Source organism: Sabethes cyaneus, chromosome 2 (assembly GCF_943734655.1).
Source record: "Sabethes cyaneus chromosome 2, idSabCyanKW18_F2, whole genome shotgun sequence".
Lineage (NCBI taxonomy): Eukaryota > Metazoa > Arthropoda > Insecta > Diptera > Culicidae > Sabethes > Sabethes cyaneus.
The window spans coordinates 244,552,071-244,576,558 of NC_071354.1; the positions used below are offsets into that span (position 1 = coordinate 244,552,071).

Sequence of the window (24,488 nt, forward strand, 5' to 3'; positions counted from 1 at the left end):
ATAGAGCAAGAGGAAACCGCGGACACGAAAATCGAGAGGACAGGACAGATAAAGATAAAGAATGGAAGACAAGAAAAATAAGGAAAAAGAAGAAAATCAAAAAGAAACCGAGAAGAAAATGATGATACACTGGACATTGAAAGAGAGGGAATGGGATAAAAACAGTAGAAATCAGGACTCAGGACAAATGCGAAGGGAAAAGAACAGCGAAAGAAGAAACAGCGGGCAGAGAAAAAGCAGAACAAAAGTAAAAGGGATGGAAAACGAGATAAGAAAGGGAATGAGGAACGGAAAACAGGAACCAAAAGGGAAAGGAGGGAGAAAGAGAGAAAATTGGAAAACGGGATAATGGGATGGACAAAGAAAAGTGAAATAGACAAAAACATATACGAAAGAGGAAAAAACGGATAACCTCAGATATAAAAGGAAACCCAAAGCCAAAATAAACGTAACAGAAGAGATGAAAAAATGGCCCCAGAACGGAACAGACAAAAACAAAATTAAAATGAAAAAGAGATAAAGAGTTAGAAAAAGACGCAAATGGAATCGAAAAAAAAAGAGCGTCGTTACGTCGGATCGGCGGACATAAACCAGTAAGTAAGTAAACGAAGAAAACCGCAACAATGAAACAAGAAACACGGGACTGCAAGAAGGAAAACAAGGAAAAATGAAAGAAAAATGTGAGCAAAAACCAAGAAAACGGTACAGAAAAGGATAAAAAACGGAATAAATAGTGAAAAAATAGTACTGGAAATGGGAAAAAACGGAACAGAAAAGACGTAAAACGTGTTAGAAAATAAGACGAAAAGTTTCAACCCTAATTTCGAGTCTCATTTCGCATGCAAGTATTTGTTCTAAACTGATAGTGTTATAGTCCCGGCGTAGTGGTTAGCATTCACGCCTCTCACGCCGAGGGCCCGGCGTTCAAATGTCAACCCCGCAGAAGTCACGAATGACCCAAAACTGGTTTACAGTACTTTTTCGAAGGTTTCGAAAAGTTCTCTGTTTAGTTGAGGCGCTGTAGTCTATTGAGCATCTATTGAGCAAAAAACCGAGAATGAAGCCTGATTAAAGTAACTATAATCTAACAAAAAATAAAAAAAACTGATGTCCTGCTTGAAAACAGGGTTAACGGAATATTCGTGTATGTGATCTAACGTTTCAGTTCTCACGTAACGAGGAAGAATTTGCGATTGTCTTGATCTAAAATAAGTTTTGAGCATTAAATTTGTTGCATTGCATCAGTTACTTGCTTGCAATATTTTACATAGTTAAAATTGTATTGTTGTCAAGTATGAAAGTAACTGAAACGTAGAGGTTCGAAAAGAACTAGTAAGGTGCAGAGGACGTTAGCTAATTGATATTTTAGCTGGCTGTCTACATGTTAGCTGAGAGACAATTAAACTTTAACTTAGTCAGCTTACAACATTAAACTTTCAACTTTTTTACCAGCCATGTAGAATTTAATGTTCATTGCTGCTTCAAGAACATAAAAATGCACTTTTTAGCCCTTACCTTTCAAAGCTGAGCGAAACAAATAAATGTTCAACCAACAGAACACAATGGGAGATTACATTCGTCGAGTCACTTTGTACTTCACAGTACGCTTGAGGCTTTAGGTCAGATAATTAATTCTGAACAAGCCTCGGTTGTTTGATAAAAAACGACTTCGATATCGTTATGATAATCAGCCGCTTTTTTGAAGGACAATACACATCTGCATCAAAATCGGTCTGTCTACAGTTTATCAGTTATCAAATCAATGTATCGGTATGACATACGATATTCATCACCATCATCATCATCATCATCATTATCGTGCCAACCAAAAGTTGCTTAGTATTCATCAACACAAGCCAACAACCGGAGGGTACAAGAAGCTAATCCGTCCTTGTCGCTCCTTGTTAGTAGTCAGACTGTGAACTGAATGTAGCACAGTACCTTAGGATTTTAAGAGAACGCCAAACGGGGACATGTGCTCTTCACCGCCCGGAGAGAGTGTACACAATTTCCACGTTGTATTCTTTGGCGTCCATCCATTTTCCTCGATGCATCGTGTCACAAACGGCAGGCCACCAGGTTTGAAATTAACTTCGCCGTGCAAAAGGCGACGCCGCGCTACTGACGACAATTGTGTAGTAGAAAGTAAAAAAGTAAAAATACCGCCAGCATCCAGAATCCATCAGTAGTGCGTAGTAGAAATCTGCGACCGAAAGTAGCGAAATGTGAATTTTGGCTTCCCGAGCAAGTGGACTGTAAATTTTGTGTATGTTTTTCCAAATGCGCATGTTCGGTGAGAAGTATCACGGCATCCAACAGCTACATATCGTTATGTCTTTATTCGTTTGCTAACATATTCGCGTGATACTGTTGCCAGCGTACACTTTGTGATAACAAATATCATTTATCCTGTTGTAATTCGTTATTGCGATTATAGATTTTATATGGAAAGTTCAATAGTCTGCTGAAAAGGCGAAACACATTTCCATGCTAAGAGTGCTTTACAAGGAAATCTATCCAGTGGAAGTTGTTAAAGAAAGAAAAAGTATTTTTCTTCTGTCAGGGGTGTTTCCATTTTAGATAGGAAAACCAATCGCGAGGATCGTAGTAAGGTGATTCGATAGCAAATTGCGAAAAGCGTTCATGAAAACTGACTCGAACGAGATGAGTTCGAAAACGATGGAAAACAGAAAACAGGAAGCATCGAGCGACGATCAACAGCACGAAACCAGAAAACTTTGCGACCCTGTGAACGGGTTTGTGCCGAGTTCCAATCAGCAACAGCAGCAGCAGCAGTGCGTAGACTCCACCTTTTCATTGTTGAAACCTTCCGAAAATGTCGGTTCTACCAATGGCAGCGTGGATTCTGTAGCGTGCAGCAAACACAGCAAATCAATTGTCGTGAATTATGCATCGGGTGCAATGACCCAAACCACAATACAACATCAGTGCATTGGTAATACCTCACCACACGTACAAATCAGCCGCGAAAGCTCCCTTCAATGCTGGATTCGGCGAACCTCGGTCATCGTTACAAGTTTCGTGCTTGGAGTGATAATCGGATACACAATCACGGTTCTGCTACGACATTCCAAGAGTTGCATAGAAGGACAGGACAGCCAGTATCATCCTAGGACCAGCCTTAAACGAGAAGTGTGTTTGTCTGAAGAGTGTGTGCGAACAGGTTGGTCGTAAAACTTGTACCAAAAATACTAATTGAGAATGATAAATACATTATCCATCAGCTTCATCCCTGCTGGCCGCGATGGATCAATCCGTTGATCCGTGTGAGGATTTTTTCCAGTTTGCCTGTGGAACGTGGAATAAGAAGCATGTGATACCGGAGGATAGGAGTTCGATCAGCACGTTTGAGGTAACTTTGCGGCCAAATTGAAATTTAAATATAACATTTACCAAGTGTAACCATTGACAGGTCCTTGCTGATCAACAGCAGATGATATTGAAAGGAGTCCTGGAAGAGTCCATAGAAGTTAGCGACAGCCAGGCAACCATCAAAGCGAAAATGTTCTACAAGAGTTGCATGGATTTGCGTAAGTAATGCGTTGCGCTTCTGGTCGGTATCTATTGGAGTATTAATTTATTGTAGAACAAATACGGAAAGTTGGTATCAAACCTCTACGTAATGTGTTGAAATCAATGGGCGGCTGGCCGGTTATAGAACAAACCTGGACCGCACCAAACACCAGTGTGGAATATTTGCTGGGATTACTGCGAGGGGTTTACAGTGAACCGGTTCTAGTTGAGCTGTACGTCGGTGCTGATGACAAAAATTCGTCGAAGAATATTTTGCAGGTAAGTTAGAGCGCAATGCATCCAAACGAAAACAATCGATTGAAGCTCGTGTGTTTTTGTTCTTCGTTGTCAGATCGATCAGCTCGTGCTGGCGCTTCCGTCGCGTGATTACTATCTGAAGGCGAGCAGCGAGGGCGATATCAAGGCCTATCATCGCTACATGACGCAGATTGCCGTTCTCCTAGGTGGCGATGCTGTCAAAGCATCCCGAGAGCTGTTGGACGTCGTGAACTTTGAAGTACGCTTAGCGAATGCCTCATTACCGGAAGCGGACAGGCATGACACCAGTGCGATATACACCAAAATCACTCTCCAGCAACTGCAACGCCAGGTTCCGCAGATTGACTGGAGGGAGTACTTGCAAGTAAGGACGAATTTTCGAGCCATAAACTAAAGCATTTAATTTCCGATTTCTCACAACAGACGACCTTAGGCGATGTAAAACTAGAGGAAAACGAGGAAATCGTAAGTTATGCGATGCCGTATTTAGTGGAGATGGGTAAAATACTCAACGAAACGAATACGCGCATCATTCACAACTACGCGATTTGGCGATTTGTTATGTCCATCATGACCCACATGATCGATGACTACCAGAAGGAGCGGATTGAGTTCAAAAAAATACTGCTCGGCATCCAGTCGGAACGGCACCGGTGGTCGCAGTGTGTCGAATGGACAAACAAAAAGCTGGGCATGGCAGTTGGGGCCTTGTTTATACGGGAAAATTTCAACCACGAAAGCAAGGAAACGGCACTGGAAATGATAAGGACTATCAGAGAGGCCTTCAATGAGCTGTTAGCGGATAACCACTGGATGGATGACGAAACGCGAGCCGTTGCGAAAGAGAAAGCCGATGCGATGAATGAAAGGATTGGTTATCCGGAGATCCTGACGAATGCGGTGGAATTAGATAGGGAATATGTTAATGTGAGTGTAACATACCTACTCTTTAACGTGATAGTATGTAAAACAAAAACTTTTTTCCTCACAGCTAACAATCACAAAAGACTTTATAAAAAACATTCTGAGTATTCTAAGGTGGGAAGCTGAACGTAACGTTCAGCTGTTAAGGAAACCTGTTGATAAGGACAAATGGACCACGGAACCGGCTGTAGTGAATGCGTTTTATAATCCTAACAAGAACGATATAGGTAAATTTGATTGGAAAATTTAATTTGTATGTAACGTAGTTGAGGTTTTCTTTCCATGCCATTTTTCGACATAAACCATTGCTAACCAACAGCACCACCCATCACCTTATTCGGGGGATTCCTGTAGTTTCTTTCCAAAAATAAAAAATACATGGAAAGTGGACAGCATTTGAACGTTAGTAAATTGGTCATTTCTCAACCAATTCGAGAAATATTTATGTTCAACAACAATCAGACATTTTTCTGCCAATTGAATCTATACCTATAAAGAAGGATTTCTGTCTGTCTGTCTGTCTGTCCGTATGTTCCTTATAGAATCGAAAACTACTGAACCAATCGGCATTAAAATATGCATGTAGAGGTTTTTTGGGGCCAGGAAAGGTTTTAGTGATGGTTAGAAACCCCTCCCCCCACTAAGAGGGGGCTCCCATACAAATGAAACACAAATTTCTGCATAACTCGACAATTAATCAAGCAAGTGGAACAAAATTTGGCATGTGGGTGTTTTCGGTGACAAGAATTTATTCTATGGTAAATTGAGACCCCTCCCCTCTTTATATGGGGAATTATAACTCCTCTCCTCTTTAAAAGGGGGGGCTTCCATACAAATTTCCTCATAACTCGAGAACTAATCAAGCAAATGGAACCAAATTTGGCATGTGGGTGTTTTTGGAGACAAAATTTTTTTCTAAGATGAATTGGGACCCCTCCCCGTTTTAGGAGGGGGGATCCTATACACATGAAATACACATTTCCTCATAACTGAAGAACTAATCAAGCAAATGGAACAAAATTTGGCATGTGAAAGTTTTCGAGGACAAGAATATTTTCTATGGTAAATAAGGACCCCTCCCCACTTTAAGAGGGGGGGGCTCCTATACAAGCGAAATACAAATTTCCTCATAACTCGAGAACTAATCAAGCAAATGGAACAAAATTTGGCACGTGGGTGTTTTTGGAGACAAAATTTTTTTCTATGATGAATTGGGACCCCTCCCCACTTTAGGAAGGGGGGCTCCTATACAAATGAAATGCAAATTTCCTCATAACTCGAGAATTAATCAAACGAATGGAACCAAATTTGGCATGTGAAAGTTTTCTAGGGCATGAATATTTTCTATGGTGAATTAGAACCCCTCCCCACTTTAAGAGGGGGGGCTTCTATACAAATGAAATACAAATTTCCTCATAACTCGAGAGCTAATCAAGCAAATGAAACCAAATTTGGCATGTGAAAGTTTTCGAGGGCAAGAATATTTTCTATGGTGAATTAGGACCCCTCCCAACCTTAAGAGGGGGGGGGCTCCTATACAAACGAAATTCAAATTTCCTCATAACTCGAGAACTAATCAAGCAAATAGAACCAAATTTGGCATGTGGAGGTTTCTGGAGGCAAAAATCTTTTCTATGGTGAATTAGGACCCCTCCCAACTTTAAGAGGGGGTGCTTCTACACAAATGAAATACAAATTTCCTCATAATTCGAGAACTAATCAAGCAAATGGAACCATATTTGGCATGTGGGTGTTTTTGGAGACAACCATTTTTTCTATGATGAATTAGGGCCCCTTACCTTTTTAAGAGGGGGGGCTCTCATACAAACGAAATACAAATTTCCTCATAACTCGAGAACTAATCAAGCAAATGGAACCAAATTTGACATGTAAGTGGTTTTGGACGCAAGATTTTTTTCTATGGTGAATTGAGACCCCTCTCTTCTTTAGAAAGCGAGTTATGGCCCATCTCCCCTTTAAGAGGGTGGGCTTCCATACAAATGAAATGCAAATTTCCTCTTATCTCGAGAACTAATCAATCAAATGGAACCAAATTTGGCATGTGGGAGTTTTAGATGGCAGAAATTTTTTCTATGGTGAATTACGACCCCTTCCCCTTCTAAGAGGGGAGCTCCCATACAAATGAAATTCAAATTTCCTTATAACTTGAGAACTAATCAAGCAAATGGAACCAAATTTGGCATGTGGGAGATTTTGGAGTCTTGAATTTATTTTACGATAGTTAGAGACCTCTCACCCCTGTGGTAGGAGGATGGACTCTTATACAAATAAAACAGAAATTTTTGCGAAACTCAAAAACTAATCGAACTCGAGAAATTCGAGACTCTTCCATAAAACATTAGTCAATACAAGACCACAAAAACTATCTATAGTAACACTAGATCATTCAGGACGAGACGGTCGCGAGTGTTGCCAGTGACCCGCCGTCGGAAGCGCCGTCCACTGGGGGGCTTGCAAAACTCGAGATTGTGACAAAGATCATCCGAGATTCATGATTATGTACAACACAGGTTAATTTGTGGCAATACGAAGTTTGTCGGGTCAGCTAGTAATACGATAAAAACAATTCAGTTTTGGAAATTTACTATTGATAAATGCATAAACATTACAAGCATTGTCATAATTGATGAATCAACCAGGCTCGTGACAATAATTGTATACAATTACAGCTACGATTCCATTTCAGAAAAAAGTAACATTTCTTGTGGACATCCTTTGATTACCGAGATCGTGACCGACGTACCCCTCCCAGCTTATTATAGTGTGATCGATTCCCTTTTGAAAGAGAACCGTATTAATCGATGCGAAGCACGTGTTAACAAAAGCGCTTTCAATATCAAGAGAAGCATATAGTGACCGATTTCTTGCATAGCAGAACGTAGTTAAGGAAATAAATAATTACGGTGTGAACTGGTTGACGAACAAAATGGGAAGGAAGGTTTATTTTACAAGTTATAACATTAATATGTTTTTCGTTGTTGATTATGTTACTAAGACTACTTATTTTACGTCGCCTCCTTGATTATATCGCCATCACTCCTCCTCGATGGAAGAATTCCTGCAGCTTCTCGGAATCTTGTCTACTTTACCCGTTGAAGTGGTTTTGTCAGCATATCAGCGATCATTTCATTAGTGCATAGATACCGTGGTTCGATGATGCCATCTTGCTTCAAGTGACGTATAAAATGAAACCTTGTCTCAACGTGTTTTGTGCGACGTCCACTGGAATTGGATTCCAGTAATTTGATAGCACTTTGGTTGTCTTCATTAATAACGATTGGAACGTTGATTTTAATCCACAAATCTTCCAACAGTCGTAGTATCCAGATCAGTTCCTTGCAGCTTTCAGCTAGTGCCACATATTCCGCTTCCGGGATACTCAGCGTAACACAGTCTTGTTTTCTTGAACACCATCCGACCATTCCACCGGCATACCGAAACAAGTAACCGGTCGTGAATTTGCGATCTTTTGAATCTCCAGCCCAGTCAGCAGCTACAAAAATCTCCAGCTGTGATGTGTCCATTCCTAGTACTAATTCATGATCTATCGTTCCTTTTAGATACCGGAGAACACGCTTAGCTTCAACCCAGTCGGACTTTGTGGGACAGCTTGCTTTCCTTCCGAGAATAGATACCGCAGCAGCAATATCAGAGCGAGTGTTTGTGGCCACATACAACAATCCACCAACTAGACTAGCATATTGATGATTGTTGGGCAGCACATTCTCTTCCTTTGCTTGTAGGTGGCCAGGATCGAGAGGAATCTTACTTGGTTTCGATTCTTCCAATCCAAATCTTGACAAAAGCTTCCGAATATACGTTGCTTGATTCAGAGAAACGTAATCTTTGGTTTGAGTGACTTGAATCCCCAGGAAGTGCTTAATATCTCCTAAGGATGTCACTTTGAAATGGCAATTCAATTCTGTAATGATGCTATTGTACTCTTATTTAGAGCCACAAACTATCACAAAATCATCTACGTACACAGCGATGTATGCCATTCCATCATTCGAGCATTTCACGTACAGGCAGGAATCATTCATAGACGCACGAAATCCCATTTTCTTGAGAGTGTCATCTAGTTCATGGTTCCAGATTCGAGCAGCTTGTTTCAGTCCGTATAAACCTTTGCGAGTTCTGCAAACCGTGTTTCCTCCTTCCGCTTCGAATCCTGGTGGTTGACGCATGTACACTTCACATCGGCATGTTTGATGAGCATCTTCTTTTGACTGGCCACAGAGAAAACCGTCCGAAAAGTAATCTGTTTGACTACAGGAGCAAAAACCTCATCATAGTCAACGTCGAATTTTTGTGTATATCCTTGGGCAACTAATCGAGCCTTTTAACGCACGATCCGACCTAGTTTATCCGTGTCCTTTTTAAATATCCAGCGACAGCCAACTATTTTTTCCCCAGTTGGCAAAGATTCCAAATCCCTCGCATGGTTTTCATCAAGTGACTGCAGCTCATCTTCAATAGCTTGCTTCCACATTGTCTTTTCCGAACCTGACATCTTTGTAACTGGACGGCTCCTCCAGTTCTTGTTGAACAACATTTCCAGCAGCGTTGTAACGATGGGGAGGGATTCCTTTAGTAGGCCGGCATGATCTCCTATGCGTATCAGCGAGTTCATCCTCCTCCTGAATCCCCGGTTGCTCCTCCTCGAACTCACGGTCTTCTGGAATGCTTGCATCTTCATATAATGACTCGTCCAGATTATCCTCAGAATCGGCATCTTCTGTGTTTTCACGATATATTAACTGCTCATCCTCTTCTGAACTATTTGGGCATTCCAAATTCTTTACTGGCTGCAACTGAAAGTACTGGATATCTTCCGATTCTTTCAGATTCAAATTCAGAATACCTTCGCTCAGGCTTGGCATACACTTTTCGGTTTAATTTTGCTCTTTTGATTACTGCTCCTCAGCCAAGCAGAATTTGAAAAAGTGGTGTATGGAGCATTTGTAGAGCTAGTAATTATCTATAATATTGCTGAAGAAAGTGAAGCTTTATCTTTAGTATTTACGGCGCTGTAGGGCATCAATAGCGCTCTTTTTGCTACCAAGAGTGTAGCAGCCTTATAGCGCTATAAGTACGAAATGCACAGTAATGCTTACTTCAGCAATATTGTAGATAATAACAAATTCGTAGATAATAACAAATTCGGGTTTGATACGTATTCAGTAAACGCGCTTCTTTACTTATGGTGATCCTGTTTGTTTTTGTATCGATGAATCGCCACGCCTTGTGGTGCAGAGAGTATCCCACGAAGATCATTTTTACTGCCTTAGCTTCTAGCTTCGTACGCTTAGGCTCAGGTACGCCAACGTATGTCTCCGAATCGAAAACTTGCAGCATTCATGCCAGCTCTCGAACGGTGGTAAATCGGTTCCTTTGGTTGGCAACATATTCTGCAGAAAATTTGCTGCATTGATGGCTTCTCCCCAATAATGATTGTGCATTCCGGCCTCCAATAGTAAGCATCGTGCTATCTTGACCAAAGAACGATTTTTGCGTTCAGCGATGCCATTGATGCTTTTGAGGTGAATAACCCGCCGTAAACTCCTGCTGGATGCCTTCACTCTTCAGGAACTTTATCAAATCGCTCTGATATTCGCCGCCCTGATCCGACCTCAGCTTTGTTGGTGGTTTTCCAAACAGTGTTTTCATTTTCAGCACATAATCTTCGATAGCTTCATGGGTTTCTGATTTCTTTCGCAATAAATACAGCATCGTATATCTACTGTAGTCATCGATAAGGGCTGAAAATATCGACGACCTCTAGGAGTGACTGTCTTCATTGGTCCGCACAAGTCACTGTGCACTAAATCCATTACAGCCTTTGACTTCTTGTTTGCTTTTTTTGGAAATGGTAAACGTGTAAATTTTCACGCCAAACACGTTTCGCAAATGATCTTCTTTCCACAATTACGTATCTTGATTCCAGTCGCTAGCTGCCTTTGAACCAAATCCTGCACAGCATGAACGTCACGATGTCCGAATTTCCTATGCCAGTCGTGGACACGTCCTTTTTCGCAACACGCTACTTTCATTGCCGTTGACTCCTCTGCCATCCGTAAATGATACAATCCATTTTTACGTACAGCAACCGCAGCAATCCGGTCTCCGCGGTTGATATTACAGCCATCATGGTTGAAAATCACGGTAGCTCCCTTTGAAACGAGTTGCCCCACCGAAACGAGGTTCATATCCAAATCAGGAACATATAGCACTTCAGTAAGTGTTATCTTCTTCGTATTACCGCATTGTCCATAGCACATGATTTGACAACTGCCAACACCTTTGACCAGAGCCTTTTTACCATCAGCAACCGTCACAAAACTTGGTGTAGCAGCGGTTGGCTCTTCAATTGACGCGAAAAAATCCGGATTTGCACACATATGCGAGCTAGCGCCAGAATCCACGATCCAGTGTTGAACTGGACTATCTCGAGCACTGAAAACAAAGGCTTCTCCTTCAGATGCAGCTACTCTTGCTTTCGCCGGATGCTTGAAGGACCGTTTTGGTTCAGCACTCCGGTTTCGTCCGCTTTGCGAATCAGTTTCTTTATTTTTCCGCACTCATAGCTTGCAATCGCGCTTCTTGTGACCAACTTTTTGACAATGATGACATATAATACCTTTCATCTTTTCATTTGCCTTGAGTACTGACGAAACTCCTGGAAAAACATCTTTCCGTTTCTGGACGTCATTAATTATCGTGTCCTTCACGAGCGCTAGCGTCAGTTCATCCTCCGAGCGATTTTCCAGAGTTCTTCTGGGCTTCTGGGCTTCCAGAGGCTTCTGAAAATCAGGACCACTTGAAGATCGTTATCTGATTTCGTCCCAGCATTCAACTTCTTAAAAAGGTCTTCAAACTCGATCAGATGCTCTACGATGTCGTCCCCATCCTTGAATTCCAGGTCGCAAATTCGCTTCAGTAAGCGTACCTTGGATGTTAAAGATTTCTTCTCATGCTGCCGTTTCAAGTTGACCCAAACGACCTTTGCAGTCTTGGTGTTCCGGATTAGACTGAGCTGAGTCCGACTGAGCAGCAGCCCAATGGTCGCGTGCGCCTTCTGATCTCCTTCGTCCCAAGCAATCAACGCCACAGCATTCGATCCGTCAGCAGCCGCTTCAGGCTTCACTCCCGGCTCGACAAACTTCCACAGGCCTTCTTTTACTAGCTGAAATTCGACTTCAAGCTTCCAGGAATCGTAGTTTTTGTTATTGAGTGTGATGATTCCAGTTCTCTCCATTCTTCACAACTGCTGGCCCACAACCTCTTGGATAGCAGAACGTAGTTAAGGAATTAAATAATTACGGTGTGAACTGGTTGACGAATAAAATGGGAATAAAGGTTTATTTTACAAGCTATAACATTAATATGTTTTTCGTTGTTGATTATGTTACTAAGACTACTTATTTTACGTCGCCTCCTTGATTATATCGCCATCACGATTTTGCAATCAACGTCACTAAACAGTACAATGCGGTTTCCGTCGATTTACCGTGTTGGTATGCATGTTGATTTCCATGCAACGGAGAGTTAGCTGAGCTTCGTTTAGTTTGATTGCACATATGATGGATTGCACTAGCGTGTCCAAAAAATGCGAGCCACTCGATCTTCCAGAAGAACGCTTTGTTCCGGAAAAAGAGAGGAATCGTACGAAGGCGAAACTATTCATTACTTGTCACAAAAATATCGTCTGATTAGGTTGAAAATCTCGTAACTTCGGGTGCAACTCGGTATTTAAAATCAAAGTTGAAATTGTACTAGTAGTTAGCCCAGGAAGGAAGTGGACTAAAAATTAGTGTTGAAATTGAACTTAAGTTTAGAGTTTTGCGGACTGGAACTTTACTTGGAAATAGACAAGAAATCGGATCCAAAAGAGAATTTGAAGTTTTTGTTTGAAATTGGACTTGAAGTAACTTCGAATTGGATTCGACATGAAACACGAAATTAGCATAACATAGTTTGACCAACCGTGAGTTGCCCGCGATTGATCTAGATCAGCTGAAATTGCGCAAAGAACCATCAGAATGGCGCGTGGGAGTAGCATATCATTCTCAGTGTGCATTTGCTGGTGATCCAATTCTTTGTGATGATCAATGGCAAAACCGTCGCCATCCAATGCAGGTCAATTTGGGCACAAAGGAATGTCGAAATCGCGCGAGAGCTGTTATTAGAACCCGATAGACATTTTTTAGTTCTCTTTAGTTTTTGGTATTCGATAAAAAAGCAAAACCATGGGAATAAACGTCTTTCAGAACTTGACCTTTCTTTATCGACAGACTTCGCAGCTATTGACTCAATAGCGGCACCGCCCAGTTGAGATTCGAACCTACGACGACTGGCTTGTTAGACCAGCATCGTAACCCGGAGCTAACTGGGCGGGCAAATTATTCGATAATCATATAATGGAAATGATGATGGAGCCCACCTCATTCCCCTACAAAGGTTTGAGATAGTCGATTTATCTAATAGATAATTAGTGAATATACATTTGAACCAGGTAGGCAAACAAAACGATCTGGTTTTTGACACAGATATAAATTCCTGCGATGGTATTCAAATACAAGTTATAACTATTAAAAATATATAATTTTTCAAGTTATTTCCAAACCAAGAATCTCCATTATCAATTTGCAACTTTCTGCCAGTTACCAAGATGTTCATATCATTTTGGTTAAGCCGATACCCAGTTTAGCCCGCTACTAAGTCGACGCAGTCCCGACGAGGCCATTCCCGCTGTAATCAGCAAGCAAAGCAAAGTCCAACCTTCAACTTAGTATGAGACTTATAAGGGCATCCCCACCCAGGGAAATCAAAAAAATTTCCAACCCGAAAAAATCCTTGACTGGCTAGGAAAATAAACATCTAATAACAAGCAGAAGCATCCAAATCTTCCTGAACACTCACGAATTTGTCAATTACTAGTAGTAAAGTCAGATATTTCTAATAGAAAGAACAGTCAAATTTAAAATCAGTCCTCTATATCTGTTTAACGCGCGCGGTTCTCAAACCTTTGAAGACTACTCTCTGTTTTTTAACTACATTAACAATTACAAAATCCATCATCACCATGGTGACGAACATAATAGTTTTAATGTGCTTTATTAATCTCTAACAAATACTTGATTAACAGATTAAATAATCAGTAGCAAGAACTTCGTCAAATATTATTTAAATTAAAAATATAATAAACTAAAAAAAAATCAAAATACTGCCTTTACGTGTGAAATGCATTGTCTCTTAAATTCTGATAGCGTCGTTGTACGTCTGATGTGCCTAGGTATCGAATTGTATATCTTAATTCCCTTAAAGAACAAAGAATTTTGAGAAGCACTAGTTATAAAATTAGGTGTTCTAATCTCTGCCGCATTTCTAGTATTATATCTATGGATGTCACTTCCCCTTACAATTCGATCACACAAATATCGAGGCAGCAATCCATTAACTACTTTGAATATGAACAACATTGTCAAGAAAACAATTCGTTGCTTCACCGACAACCATTGCAAAGCATCCAGCATCAACGTTGAGGAAGTGAATCTATTGCATCGCAAAATCAAACGCATGATTTTATTTTGTAAACGCTGCAACCTCGATATTTGTGATTCATTCGCTAAGAATAATATGGAAGTGCAAAAATCTAAGTGGGGAGAGATGATTGATTTATAGAGATGAATCTTACTAAAAGTATTCAGCTCTTTTTTCAAACGACAGAGAATCCCGTACTTCTTGGCAATTTTTTTGATGACATTGTCAATATGAGTATTGAACTTGAGTTTATCATCAATAATTACTCCAAGATATTTAATCTCGTGTACCCGTTCAATGATTTCCCCGTCAATCTCTACATCAACGTGATCATTCAAACGGTTGCGCGATATTACCATGAATTTGGTTTTACTGGTATTCAACTTCAGTTGTTTGAATTTCAACCATCTACTCAGCGAGCGCAAATCTACATTCAAGTGTGTTATGGCATAATCGAGATTTTTAGCTGCTATGAACAACACAGTATCATCAGCGAAAAGATTGATGTCACAGAAACGTAAGACTCGTCTCATGTCATTAATGTACATAATGAATAATAGAGGCCCTAATACACTCCCTTGGGGTACACCTAGAGTGTTCCTCACGGGATCTGAGATAAAATCATTAAAAATTGTCTTTTGAGTTCTGTCACATAAGTAGCTCTCAAACCATTTATATGCAGTACTCGTTATTCCGAAACGCTTTACTGTTTGTAATAATAAGGGCCTAGAAATCGTTTCAAAAGCGCGTTTCAAATCCAAAAACACAGCAACAATAGTATCTTTACGCTCGATATTCTCTTTCCATTTTGCTAACACCAAATTCAATGCAGTTTCACAAGAATGATCTTCCCGATATCCTGATTGCTCTGGTATTAGTAAATCGTTATTATTAAGATAATTCAACAGCTGGCCTTTCACAACAAGCTCTAAAATTTTCTCTAAAGTGTGCAACATATTGATAGGGCGAAACTCTTCGGCTTTAATCGTCCCAGCAATTTTTTGAATCGGAACCACTAACGATTCCTTCCAAACATGTGGCACGTGCCCAGTTTGCAATGATTCATTTATAAGGCTCAGCAGGTCGTGTCCAATGACATGAAAGCAATCTTGTACGACTCTGTTCGACTCTGTGACGGTGCTATTAAGCACCGCCGTTTTCTGATCAAGGCTCCCTGTTAATGGAGAATCCAAGCTTCGTGCAACAAGTTCCGATACCTTTTGTTTCGAGTAATTTTTCCAGGTCTTTAATTTCACCAGACTATTACTACTGTTCAAGCTACGATAGATATTTATTACTATCGTCTCATGATCAGTAATTTTTAACTCAGGACACACCACTGCCGAAACAGAGTCAAAGTTAACGTAAACGTGGTCTATTAAAGTTCTACTGAACCTGGAAATACGCGTATATTCTTTAATTATTTGCTTTAAATTAAAGAATTCCGCTAATCGCTTCAAATGATTCGAATTATAGTTATCGCGCCAATTTATGTTGAAATCTCCCGCAATCATAGTAAATTTACTGCAATCTACAAATATCTCAAACCAGTTTTCTAAAATCTCTATAAATCGTTGGTCACTAGAACTGGGAGAGTGATAAATAACACCATAATTTCCCATCTTCATGCCGCTTTCCACTGTTATACCTAAGAACCAATTACAATCAATTGCTTCGTTGTAGCGAAGAATAAATTGAACAGATTCTTTGACATAAATAGCAACCCCTCCAGTATGCCTTGAATGTGAACAACAGGCAGATATTTTGTATCCCGGTATAGAATATTGATCAAATGCATCAATATCTACAATATGTGTTTCTGACAAACATATCAAAGATGGACGTTTTTCCTCTACAATCTGTCGCAATGCAACGTAATTTGTAGATAACCCAGCAATATTCAAATACATTATGTCAAATTGATTCACATTTCTCTTGGAGTTTGGTTGCTATTTATCGAAATGTAAACTGCCTTTTTTCTGCTCATACAATTTCTTGTAAACTAAGCATTCTGAGCTAGATGCTGCGTGGTTAACGTCCAAATTCATTTTACGTTCTTTATTGAATTTAATACAATTAACACATTTCGAAACAGTGGATGTACAATCAGATGTTCTGTGTTTTTCACTGCACAAAGAGCACGTTTCGTCATTCTTACAATCCGTACTTTTGTGCCCAAATTCTCCACATTTGAAGCATCTCAAAACATTAATTGCCGGAGCAATATGGCATCGATCCCAACCGACATTCACTTTTTTTGAAGTCAATAAACAGTTGTAAGTCTGTTTATCAACTTCAATTATCGCATTGAACTTGTTATACTTAAAACGAGGATTCTCGTATATATTAACAACCTTGACTTGATCTATGGAAATATCCTCATTTTGACTTCTTAAAAAGTCAATGAAGACATCAGAAGAATACTGATCACTCATGCCCATTACTTTTAACCTTGGCACCGGGGGAATGGGAACAACAGCAGTGTAACTCTCACCAAGATTACTTTCAATGCCCTTTTTCACGTGTTCCACAACATCTTTTGTTGCACACTCAACAATAACCGAGCCATCTTTCCCGTTTCTAAAATTACTTATTTTGTGTGTTTTTGGATTTAATTTCGATTTTAAAAAATCCTTTGTAGCCTCACTACTCTGGGAGGACTCTTTTGGTTTGATCACAATAACCGGACCAGCCTTACGCTTCTTTACATTCCCTTTCAACACGCTAGCAAAGGAAAGCTCTTCCTCTTCATTATTCGCGTTACTACCGCTCTCATTCAATTTACGCTTTTTACTTTTCACGCTCAATTTTTCCGAATCTGAAACATGTTCATTCATAGTAACTAATTCCTGTTTACGCTTCATTTCAAAAAATGATCCAGCCATATTATTAATTTTTTCAAGCATAACTCTTTCAAAGCCCAGAAATCTATCATTTATAGCACCATTTACTTTTAATCCCAACTCTTCCATCCTGCTCTTAAACGCGTTGTCTATCTGAGCAGCAATGTTGTTTTGGATATCTATGATGGAGTCTGAAATCTTCTTGATCTCACCTTTCATCAATATGATATCCGTATGATATTAAGCGCGCGATGTTCCTAGATAGCCGATTTCACGACTCGAATGCCGAGGTTCCGCATTTATAACGCTTCACTATATGTTCCAGTTTGTAAATACGTCATTGCTAAGTGTGCTTAAGTGAATTTTAAAGAACCTTCAAAAATAACCGCTGCCGGAAAAATGCAACGAGCGAGACACAAAAGCAAACGATGCTAAATTGCAATACGAAACGATGTAAGCACCGGTTATGAGAGTAACTGGCATATTTGAATATTTTCCTATAAAACCAGTAATTACAAAAATTGAGATCAAAAATAATGCAGAGATATAGCGCCCTTCACGCTTAGATTTTAAGACGAAATTGAACTTATAATTGGAATTAAAATTGGACTAGACATTAGATCTGGAATAACATTTGAAATCAGACTTGAAATTGGAATTTGAATTCTGCTTGAAATTGGACATGAAATCAATTTGAAATTAATTTTAGTTTTAATTTTGAAATTAAATTTGACTTGAGATTGAACCTGAAATTGGAAAGAAATTAGATTCGAAATTGGGCCTTAAATCGGACATAAAATTGAGCTTGACATTGGACATTAAATTAAACTTGACTTTGCACTAATTTGAATTTAGGATTGACATTTTTCATCTTATTCTCTATTTACCTCATTTCGGTTCCGTTTTTTTCTCTTTCCTCTTTATCCTATTTTTCTTCGTTTTCTCTTCCGTTCTCCATCTTTTTCTGTTCGTCTCTCATTTTTTGTCTCGTTTTCCCTCTCATTTTCTGCCTATACCCCCCCCCCAGCATACATTTTCGTACGTATATCAAAGTAATAAATATGATATATGTACCGATATATATCTAGAAAAATCGCATTCGATGCATGAAACCAGCATATGCGTACTGTTTTGGAGGCGATATACGTACTGCAAATTATATGAAAACAATTCACATTTATAAGTATTTGTATACGATGAAATTCGACTCAGCATGATTAGTTCCATAATGCGTTTTACGAATAAATGTAAACTAGGGTGCGCTTTATTAAGCTTTATGTACGATTTCGAGTTTGTTTAGCGATATTTAGGATGATTTTCACACACTTTTATACGATTTGTGGTTTGCTGGGCCCTTTTTATAACCCGTTTTACGTACCATTTTATCACGTTTTTCCCATTTTTCATGCCGGTTTTTAGTTTCTCACTCATTTTTACTATTCTCTTTATCCTATTTTTCCTTATTTTTCTGGAGAGCAGCAAGTGACGGACTACCTCTAAATACTATAGCTCCTTTCCTTCTTGTTTTTTTGTCTTCGTCTACTTTGTTTTACCTCTTTCAGATGCCCCGTCTTTTCTGTCCCGTTTATGCTATTTTTGGCCCCTTTTTGCGCTTTGCCCTCCGGTTTGCTTTTTTTATAATCCCGTTTTTGGGAGATTCCCGTTACCCGGTGTGACTTTTTTTTATCTTATTCCTCGCTTCCTCTATCGACTTTTTTCTCTCCCGCTGTTCTTCTTTTCCCTTTTGGTTTTCTATCTTTTTCTTTACTGTTTTCCCACCTTTTCTAGCCTTCCAGTGGTGAATGACCCTCTAGGTTAAAACCACTCTGATAAAAAAAAAAACAAAAAATCATACCTTCCCTGTGTTATTTTTTCCCCTTTTCGCTGTCGTTTTCTTTTTGATACTCCTTTTCTTTTTCTTTTTTCTGTTCCGTTTTTCGTTTTTTCTCTTCGTTTTTTCTCATTTTTAGGCTTTTCTAGTCTCGTTTTTTGTTTCCATCTCTCCTTTTATCATATCCACCTTTTCTGTCACGTTCTATTTTTCGTTTTATCCCATTTGTCGTTCGTTTTTTCTCCATTTTTTCGTTTACAGTTCTTGTTGCTCAATTTTCCTGCTTCAGAATTGTCTTCTGTTCTGTGCCTTTTTTTCTGTCCCGTTTTTCCTTTCCATTTGTTTCGTTTTTTTCTCCATTTCTGTCCAGTTTGTCCTTGCTTTCTTTTTCATTTTCTTCGTTTTCTCTAGTGTTTTCCCTTCTTTTTTCGTGATTTCTCTTCCGTTTGCCCGCTTTTTTGTATGTCACAAGGACATTGCCCAAGCAACCAAAAGTTCGAATATTACTTGACACGCGAACTCGAAAGTTCATAATTAGTTCAGATTCAGTTCCGTGGAACTTTCACGCTGATTAGTAGTGTATATCAAGTATATGTGGAACTAAATGCTTTAAGAAGTGCTGCGAGTACTTCATAGATACTTCAAAGCTATTAGGATGCTACATGAAGTTCTGAAGTAACTTTAGTTGCTAACAAGTTCTGCGTGTTGCTTTTTTGTTTATATTTCTGGTGATCAAACCAGCAGAACCTGAAACTATTGGAGATTAATTTTTATTTCACTTGAATAAATTTAATCCTCGCACATTTCTAATTACAAATATAAATTAGAATGTAATGCTCTTCATTATTGTGTTGTGTAGCATATGCTGTCGGTATCTCACTACTACAGTTAATTGCCTGGTTCCAAACTTTATGTTCTATAATTAACTCGCGCTGCATAAAGCTGCTGCAAGTTCTAAATCGAACTTTTACTTAACAACTCATTGGCAAAATTCACATCGCTTGTATACGACAAAGGTGACGCAGTGGATCGGTATAGGTTTACAACGCGGAGCACCCGGGTTCAAACCCAACAGCAGGCAAATGCAACGAATATAGAAGTTAGGTAGAAGTATAAAAATAGAACATAGAAGTGCTGCTAAATTTATTTTTTCTTAGTTTTTGACAGTTTATTTCGAAGCTGCTTAGCGTTCTATGCAGTGAACCCAAGACAGCTTGAAAGTTCGGTTAATTACTTAAAAGTGACGCTGCTTAGCAAGTTATAGATTGATATACATAAAGCTGTTTAACCCTTGTTAGACACCATTATTCGAACTCTTGGTTACTTGGGTGGCTTAAAAGGCCGCAGCGACAGTCTTAATGATTGTCTTTTATGGCATGCACCGATTGTTGTACAGAGTTTTGAACACAGATTTTTCTTTTCATGTTTTCACGTTTTTCTCCGCGCTTTTTTCTGTGTGTTTCTGTACTAGTTCCAACTTGGATTAAAATTGCACTTGAAATTGGACTTGAAACTAAACCCACATTGGACTTGAAATCAGTGTTGGAATTGGGCATAAAATTAGAATTGAATTTGGATTTGAATTTAAGCTTAAATTAGGCATGAAAATAAACTTGAAATTTTATTTGAATTTGGAACTGGAACTATTGTTACGCAACTGGAACTATTGTTACGCAACTGCAACTATTTTTACAACAATTTGGTCCTAAAAATAGTGGCAAATTAAATTAAAAACTGTGCACTTCTGTATTACAAAAATTATTTTTTTATATTAAAAATTAAAATAGGAGGCAGGGCGCGTGTATCAGTGCGCCTGGGAACGCCAGCAAATGGTTGCACTCAAAGATTGACCCGAAACAGCGAAATTGGACAATGAATCAAAGGAATGGGGTTGGGAGTGACCGATCATTCTCACTGTGAAAAATATGTAAAGTATCAATAAATGAACCGGTCACGTCCTAGCAATCAGGTAGGATTAGGGAAGGAATGTTAGTGTGATCTTTGTTGTTTTAGGGATCGAGTTAATCTTTCCATCCCCGCAAAGATTAAGGGAAGGAGCTACGTTTTGTGAGTAGGATAGGTTTCGCTGGATCAAGGTTCACCATGATAAGTTATGTGAACGTAATTCAACCCACAACTAGCCAAATAATTATGATTAGAATCCCGGATCAAATAGTTTTCAAAAATCACCATTGGAAATTCACAAACAATATCCTGAAAGGCTACATAAAATGCTTTTTGAAATGCAAAGATTTCTAACCACTTAATAAGGAAAAGAAAAATATTTTTCAGAAAAGTCGTTCAATTTGAAAGTAGTTTCTTTTTTCGTAAACGTGTTTTGTGTCCAGCTTGTGAGCTTGTGAGCTTGTGTTTGTTGACGTGTATTTCAAACCGTTTCAAATTTTGTATAATTGATGATAAACAATCATAAAAACTATACCCACTTTGTTATTCAAATCTTTCCAATTTTCATTCTTTATAGAAATGTATTATTTTATAATGAAGCTGAATGCATGAAGCGAAACCGAAACCAACCGCGCAGTTTGGCAAACCGGTTTACTTTCAGGGCATCTTATTAGTCTAGGTTCAAGCGTTAAAAATAATCTCCATTCTGCTCCAGCTCGCGTTTTTTTTTTGTAAATGGAAATAACCGAAATTCCAATAAAGCTAGGATGTAGGGTAGACGCACCATTAGTGGTGGTAGTACCAGTAGTGGTGGAAACTTGAATTATTCCTTTATTTTTGCAGATTTTGGTACAAGTTTGATAAGTATCGAACCACCAGTAACAGTATTATTTGATAAATATCAAACTTGTACCAAAATATGCAAAAATAATGGAATAATTCGAGTTTCCACCACTACTGGTACTACCACCACTAATGGTGCGTTTACCCTATGCCTATTTAATACCCTCAATCGGCATTCCCAAGTTTCTCAATTTCTTTCGACTTATTTCAGTGCTTCACAGAATCATTCCTGTAGGCTAGTTTCCACTACAAGTTTTTTTTCCAAAAGGAATTGTTTCACTCATTTGAATTTGCTGGCGGAATAGAGATCCACTTTCGTTCGACGAACCAATTCGTCGGAATACAGTACGGCGTTCTTCTCAGACACAAACATTGTAGTATAGTTCTGTCATTCATAAATTCATTCATAAATTTAGCGTTCAAAATTTTCGTAACGGTGACTAGAATCAAGTTATGGAATGACACCCTGCGATAACACGTAGTCAAAATAGTCTTCTATACATGTCTTAATCAAATTCTCTGAATGACAAGAAGAAGCTTCGATATTCAGATTGCTACGCAAAATATAATAATACAGTACCTATATACTGACCTACGTATTTTTCCTTTGTCATTAGTATTTCCAGCCGGAATACTGCAGCCCTTGTTCTACAGTCAGCACTTTCCCAAATCGCTAAACTACGGCGGCATCGGTGTGGTGATAGGACACGAAATAACGCACGGTTTCGACGACAAAGGACGTCAGTTCGACAAGGACGGCAACATGATGCAGTGGTGGAACAACGTCACGATCAAGGCATTCCGCGAACGGACGCAGTGCATCATCGATCAATACTCTCGCTACAAGATCAATGAAGTTAATCTCTACATGAACGGCAGGATGACACAAGGGGAAAACATTGCAGACAACGGAGGGCTGAAGCAATCTTTTCGGGTAAATTCGGGTAACGTTTTCTCGTTTACAACCCTTACATCGATTGATCTTTCAGGCTTACCGCAAATGGGTGAACTTGCATGGCGCAGAACTAGAACTTCCCGGTATGAATATGACGCACGATCAGCTGTTCTTTCTGAATTATGCACAAATTTGGTGTGGTTCTATGCGACCCGAGGACGCATTGACGAAAATTCGATCGTCCGTGCACTCACCGGGTATCGTTCGAGTCCTGGGGCCCCTGTCCAACTCTCACGACTTTGCAGAAGCATATAACTGCTCCCCAGGATCTCCAATGAACCCTGTAAATAAATGTAGTGTATGGTAAAAACTAGTACAGTGAAACAATTATCCGTGCCTAAGAAGTATATTCATTACCTAATATGAAAAACTTAAGATGAAGTTCCAGTATTCGGTCATTATCCAACAATTGCACGCTAAACAAAACTCGCTTAAGAAAATAAGAACCTAATTCTTGACTTTTTGATTCAGAGTATGTTAGTATCAGTTAGCAACAATTGATCAAACTGCCGCAATTCAATTGTGAACGTTAATCATAGGTTATTACGGTATACTATCTTTGATACAACTTTTTTCTTAGTCAAACGCAATTTGGTGCATATACTAATTAAATTAAGAGATATAATGAAAAAGTTTAACAGAAAGTTGACTGGTTTCAACCGTGCTGTTTTGTTAGGTCAGCACATCAATTGATATTATGTAGTATTTATATTAAATAGTTCCATACATGTGATCTATTCGTACAAAAATAACTTTTTTTCCATTCCCTACTGTCGTCCCAGCTCCAGAGAACATGTTAGGAAAAATTCATTGTTCCAGCAAAATGAAAAAAAAAACTATATCTCCCAATTCATAACAGAATGAAATGTGATTCAATTTATGTACGAAAAACATGTAAATAAAAACTAATGTTTCCAAAATTTGCGATTTTCTTTTTTGTTTTGCTTCAACATTGCAACTTTGCAATTTTTCCTGTTTGAAGTTTAGATTAGATTGGAAATCATGGAAGTTAGTAGCAATAATTTCAATAATTCCATCCTCTTGAATCAAGGAATAGTGCACGCCAAGCTCTGGGTAAATTTATAGGCAAGTTTAATGAAGAAATCATTCTGAACCTTGAATGCCTTAACTAAGCTTGTTTGTCTTTTGACAAATTTATTTGACTCTTCGAGACGAGATCTAAGATCAACGATAGCATGTCGGAGAGGTGTGTACGACATAACTTTCATCCCTTCACAACCACCATCACAGGATTTTTTGCCCAGATTTGGTACCAATCCAGAGATGGTGATCGTCATGACCCCTCATGGCCGGAACGCCATCACTCGGAACGCGGTAAATCTTGGTCACCACGTGCTCCGGCGCTTCTTCTACGTCGCAGCATTCCGGATAGCCCGACAGGAACTGGCGTCAGGTAGAAGTTAACTTCTCCGAATTTCCTGTTCAATCAAGTCGACAGAACCGGAAAAGGCCTGTACGTCCGTCTACCGTTCTCGGGTGTATCCCACCCCGTCGTTCTGCCACTTGGCCGCTCTTCCCGGCTTCCGTACTCCTGAACTATTTCTTCGGCTGAAACACTAGGTATGTTCCTCCTGGGCAATGTAAATGGGAATCATTCTAGCGAGAACACTTTCTGGATCTCTGGACTCACTGGGCTCTCTGAACTCTGTGGATCTCTGAACTCCCAGAACTTGCTAAACTCTTGGGACCTCCTGAGCTCTTTGGACATTCTGAGCTTTCTGGACTATGAACTCTCTGAATATCTGGACTCTTTGGACTCTGAACTCTCTGGATTTGCTAGACTCTCTGG

The 24,488-nt window shown here is 39.3% G+C and overlaps 1 protein-coding gene across 1 annotated transcript; it reads left to right on the top strand.

Moving 5' to 3' along the window:
- Positions 1 to 2,664: 2,664 nt before the first annotated feature.
- On the top strand, positions 2,665 to 22,985 carry LOC128736849 (neprilysin-1-like). The gene is made up of 9 exons (XM_053831346.1): positions 2,665 to 3,184; positions 3,246 to 3,373; positions 3,434 to 3,551; positions 3,608 to 3,813; positions 3,887 to 4,177; positions 4,237 to 4,740; positions 4,805 to 4,964; positions 22,341 to 22,657; positions 22,713 to 22,985. Exons 1-9 carry the CDS (start codon positions 2,665 to 2,667, stop codon positions 22,983 to 22,985), a joined length of 2,517 nt encoding a protein of 838 aa, XP_053687321.1.
- Positions 22,986 to 24,488: the final 1,503 nt, after the last annotated feature.

What these genes read in the sequence shown, in the direction of transcription:
- LOC128736849 (XM_053831346.1), top strand. Translation starts at nt 2,665, where the DNA reads ATGAGTTCGAAAACGATGGAAAACAGAAAACAGGAAGCATCGAGCGAC. An exon ending in CAAGAGTTGCATGGATTTGC is followed by an intron (nt 3,552 to 3,607) that starts GTAAGTAATGCG and finishes AATTTATTGTAG; the next exon opens with AACAAATACGGAAAGTTGGT. An exon ending in ACTGGAGGGAGTACTTGCAA is followed by an intron (nt 4,178 to 4,236) that starts GTAAGGACGAAT and finishes TTCTCACAACAG; the next exon opens with ACGACCTTAGGCGATGTAAA.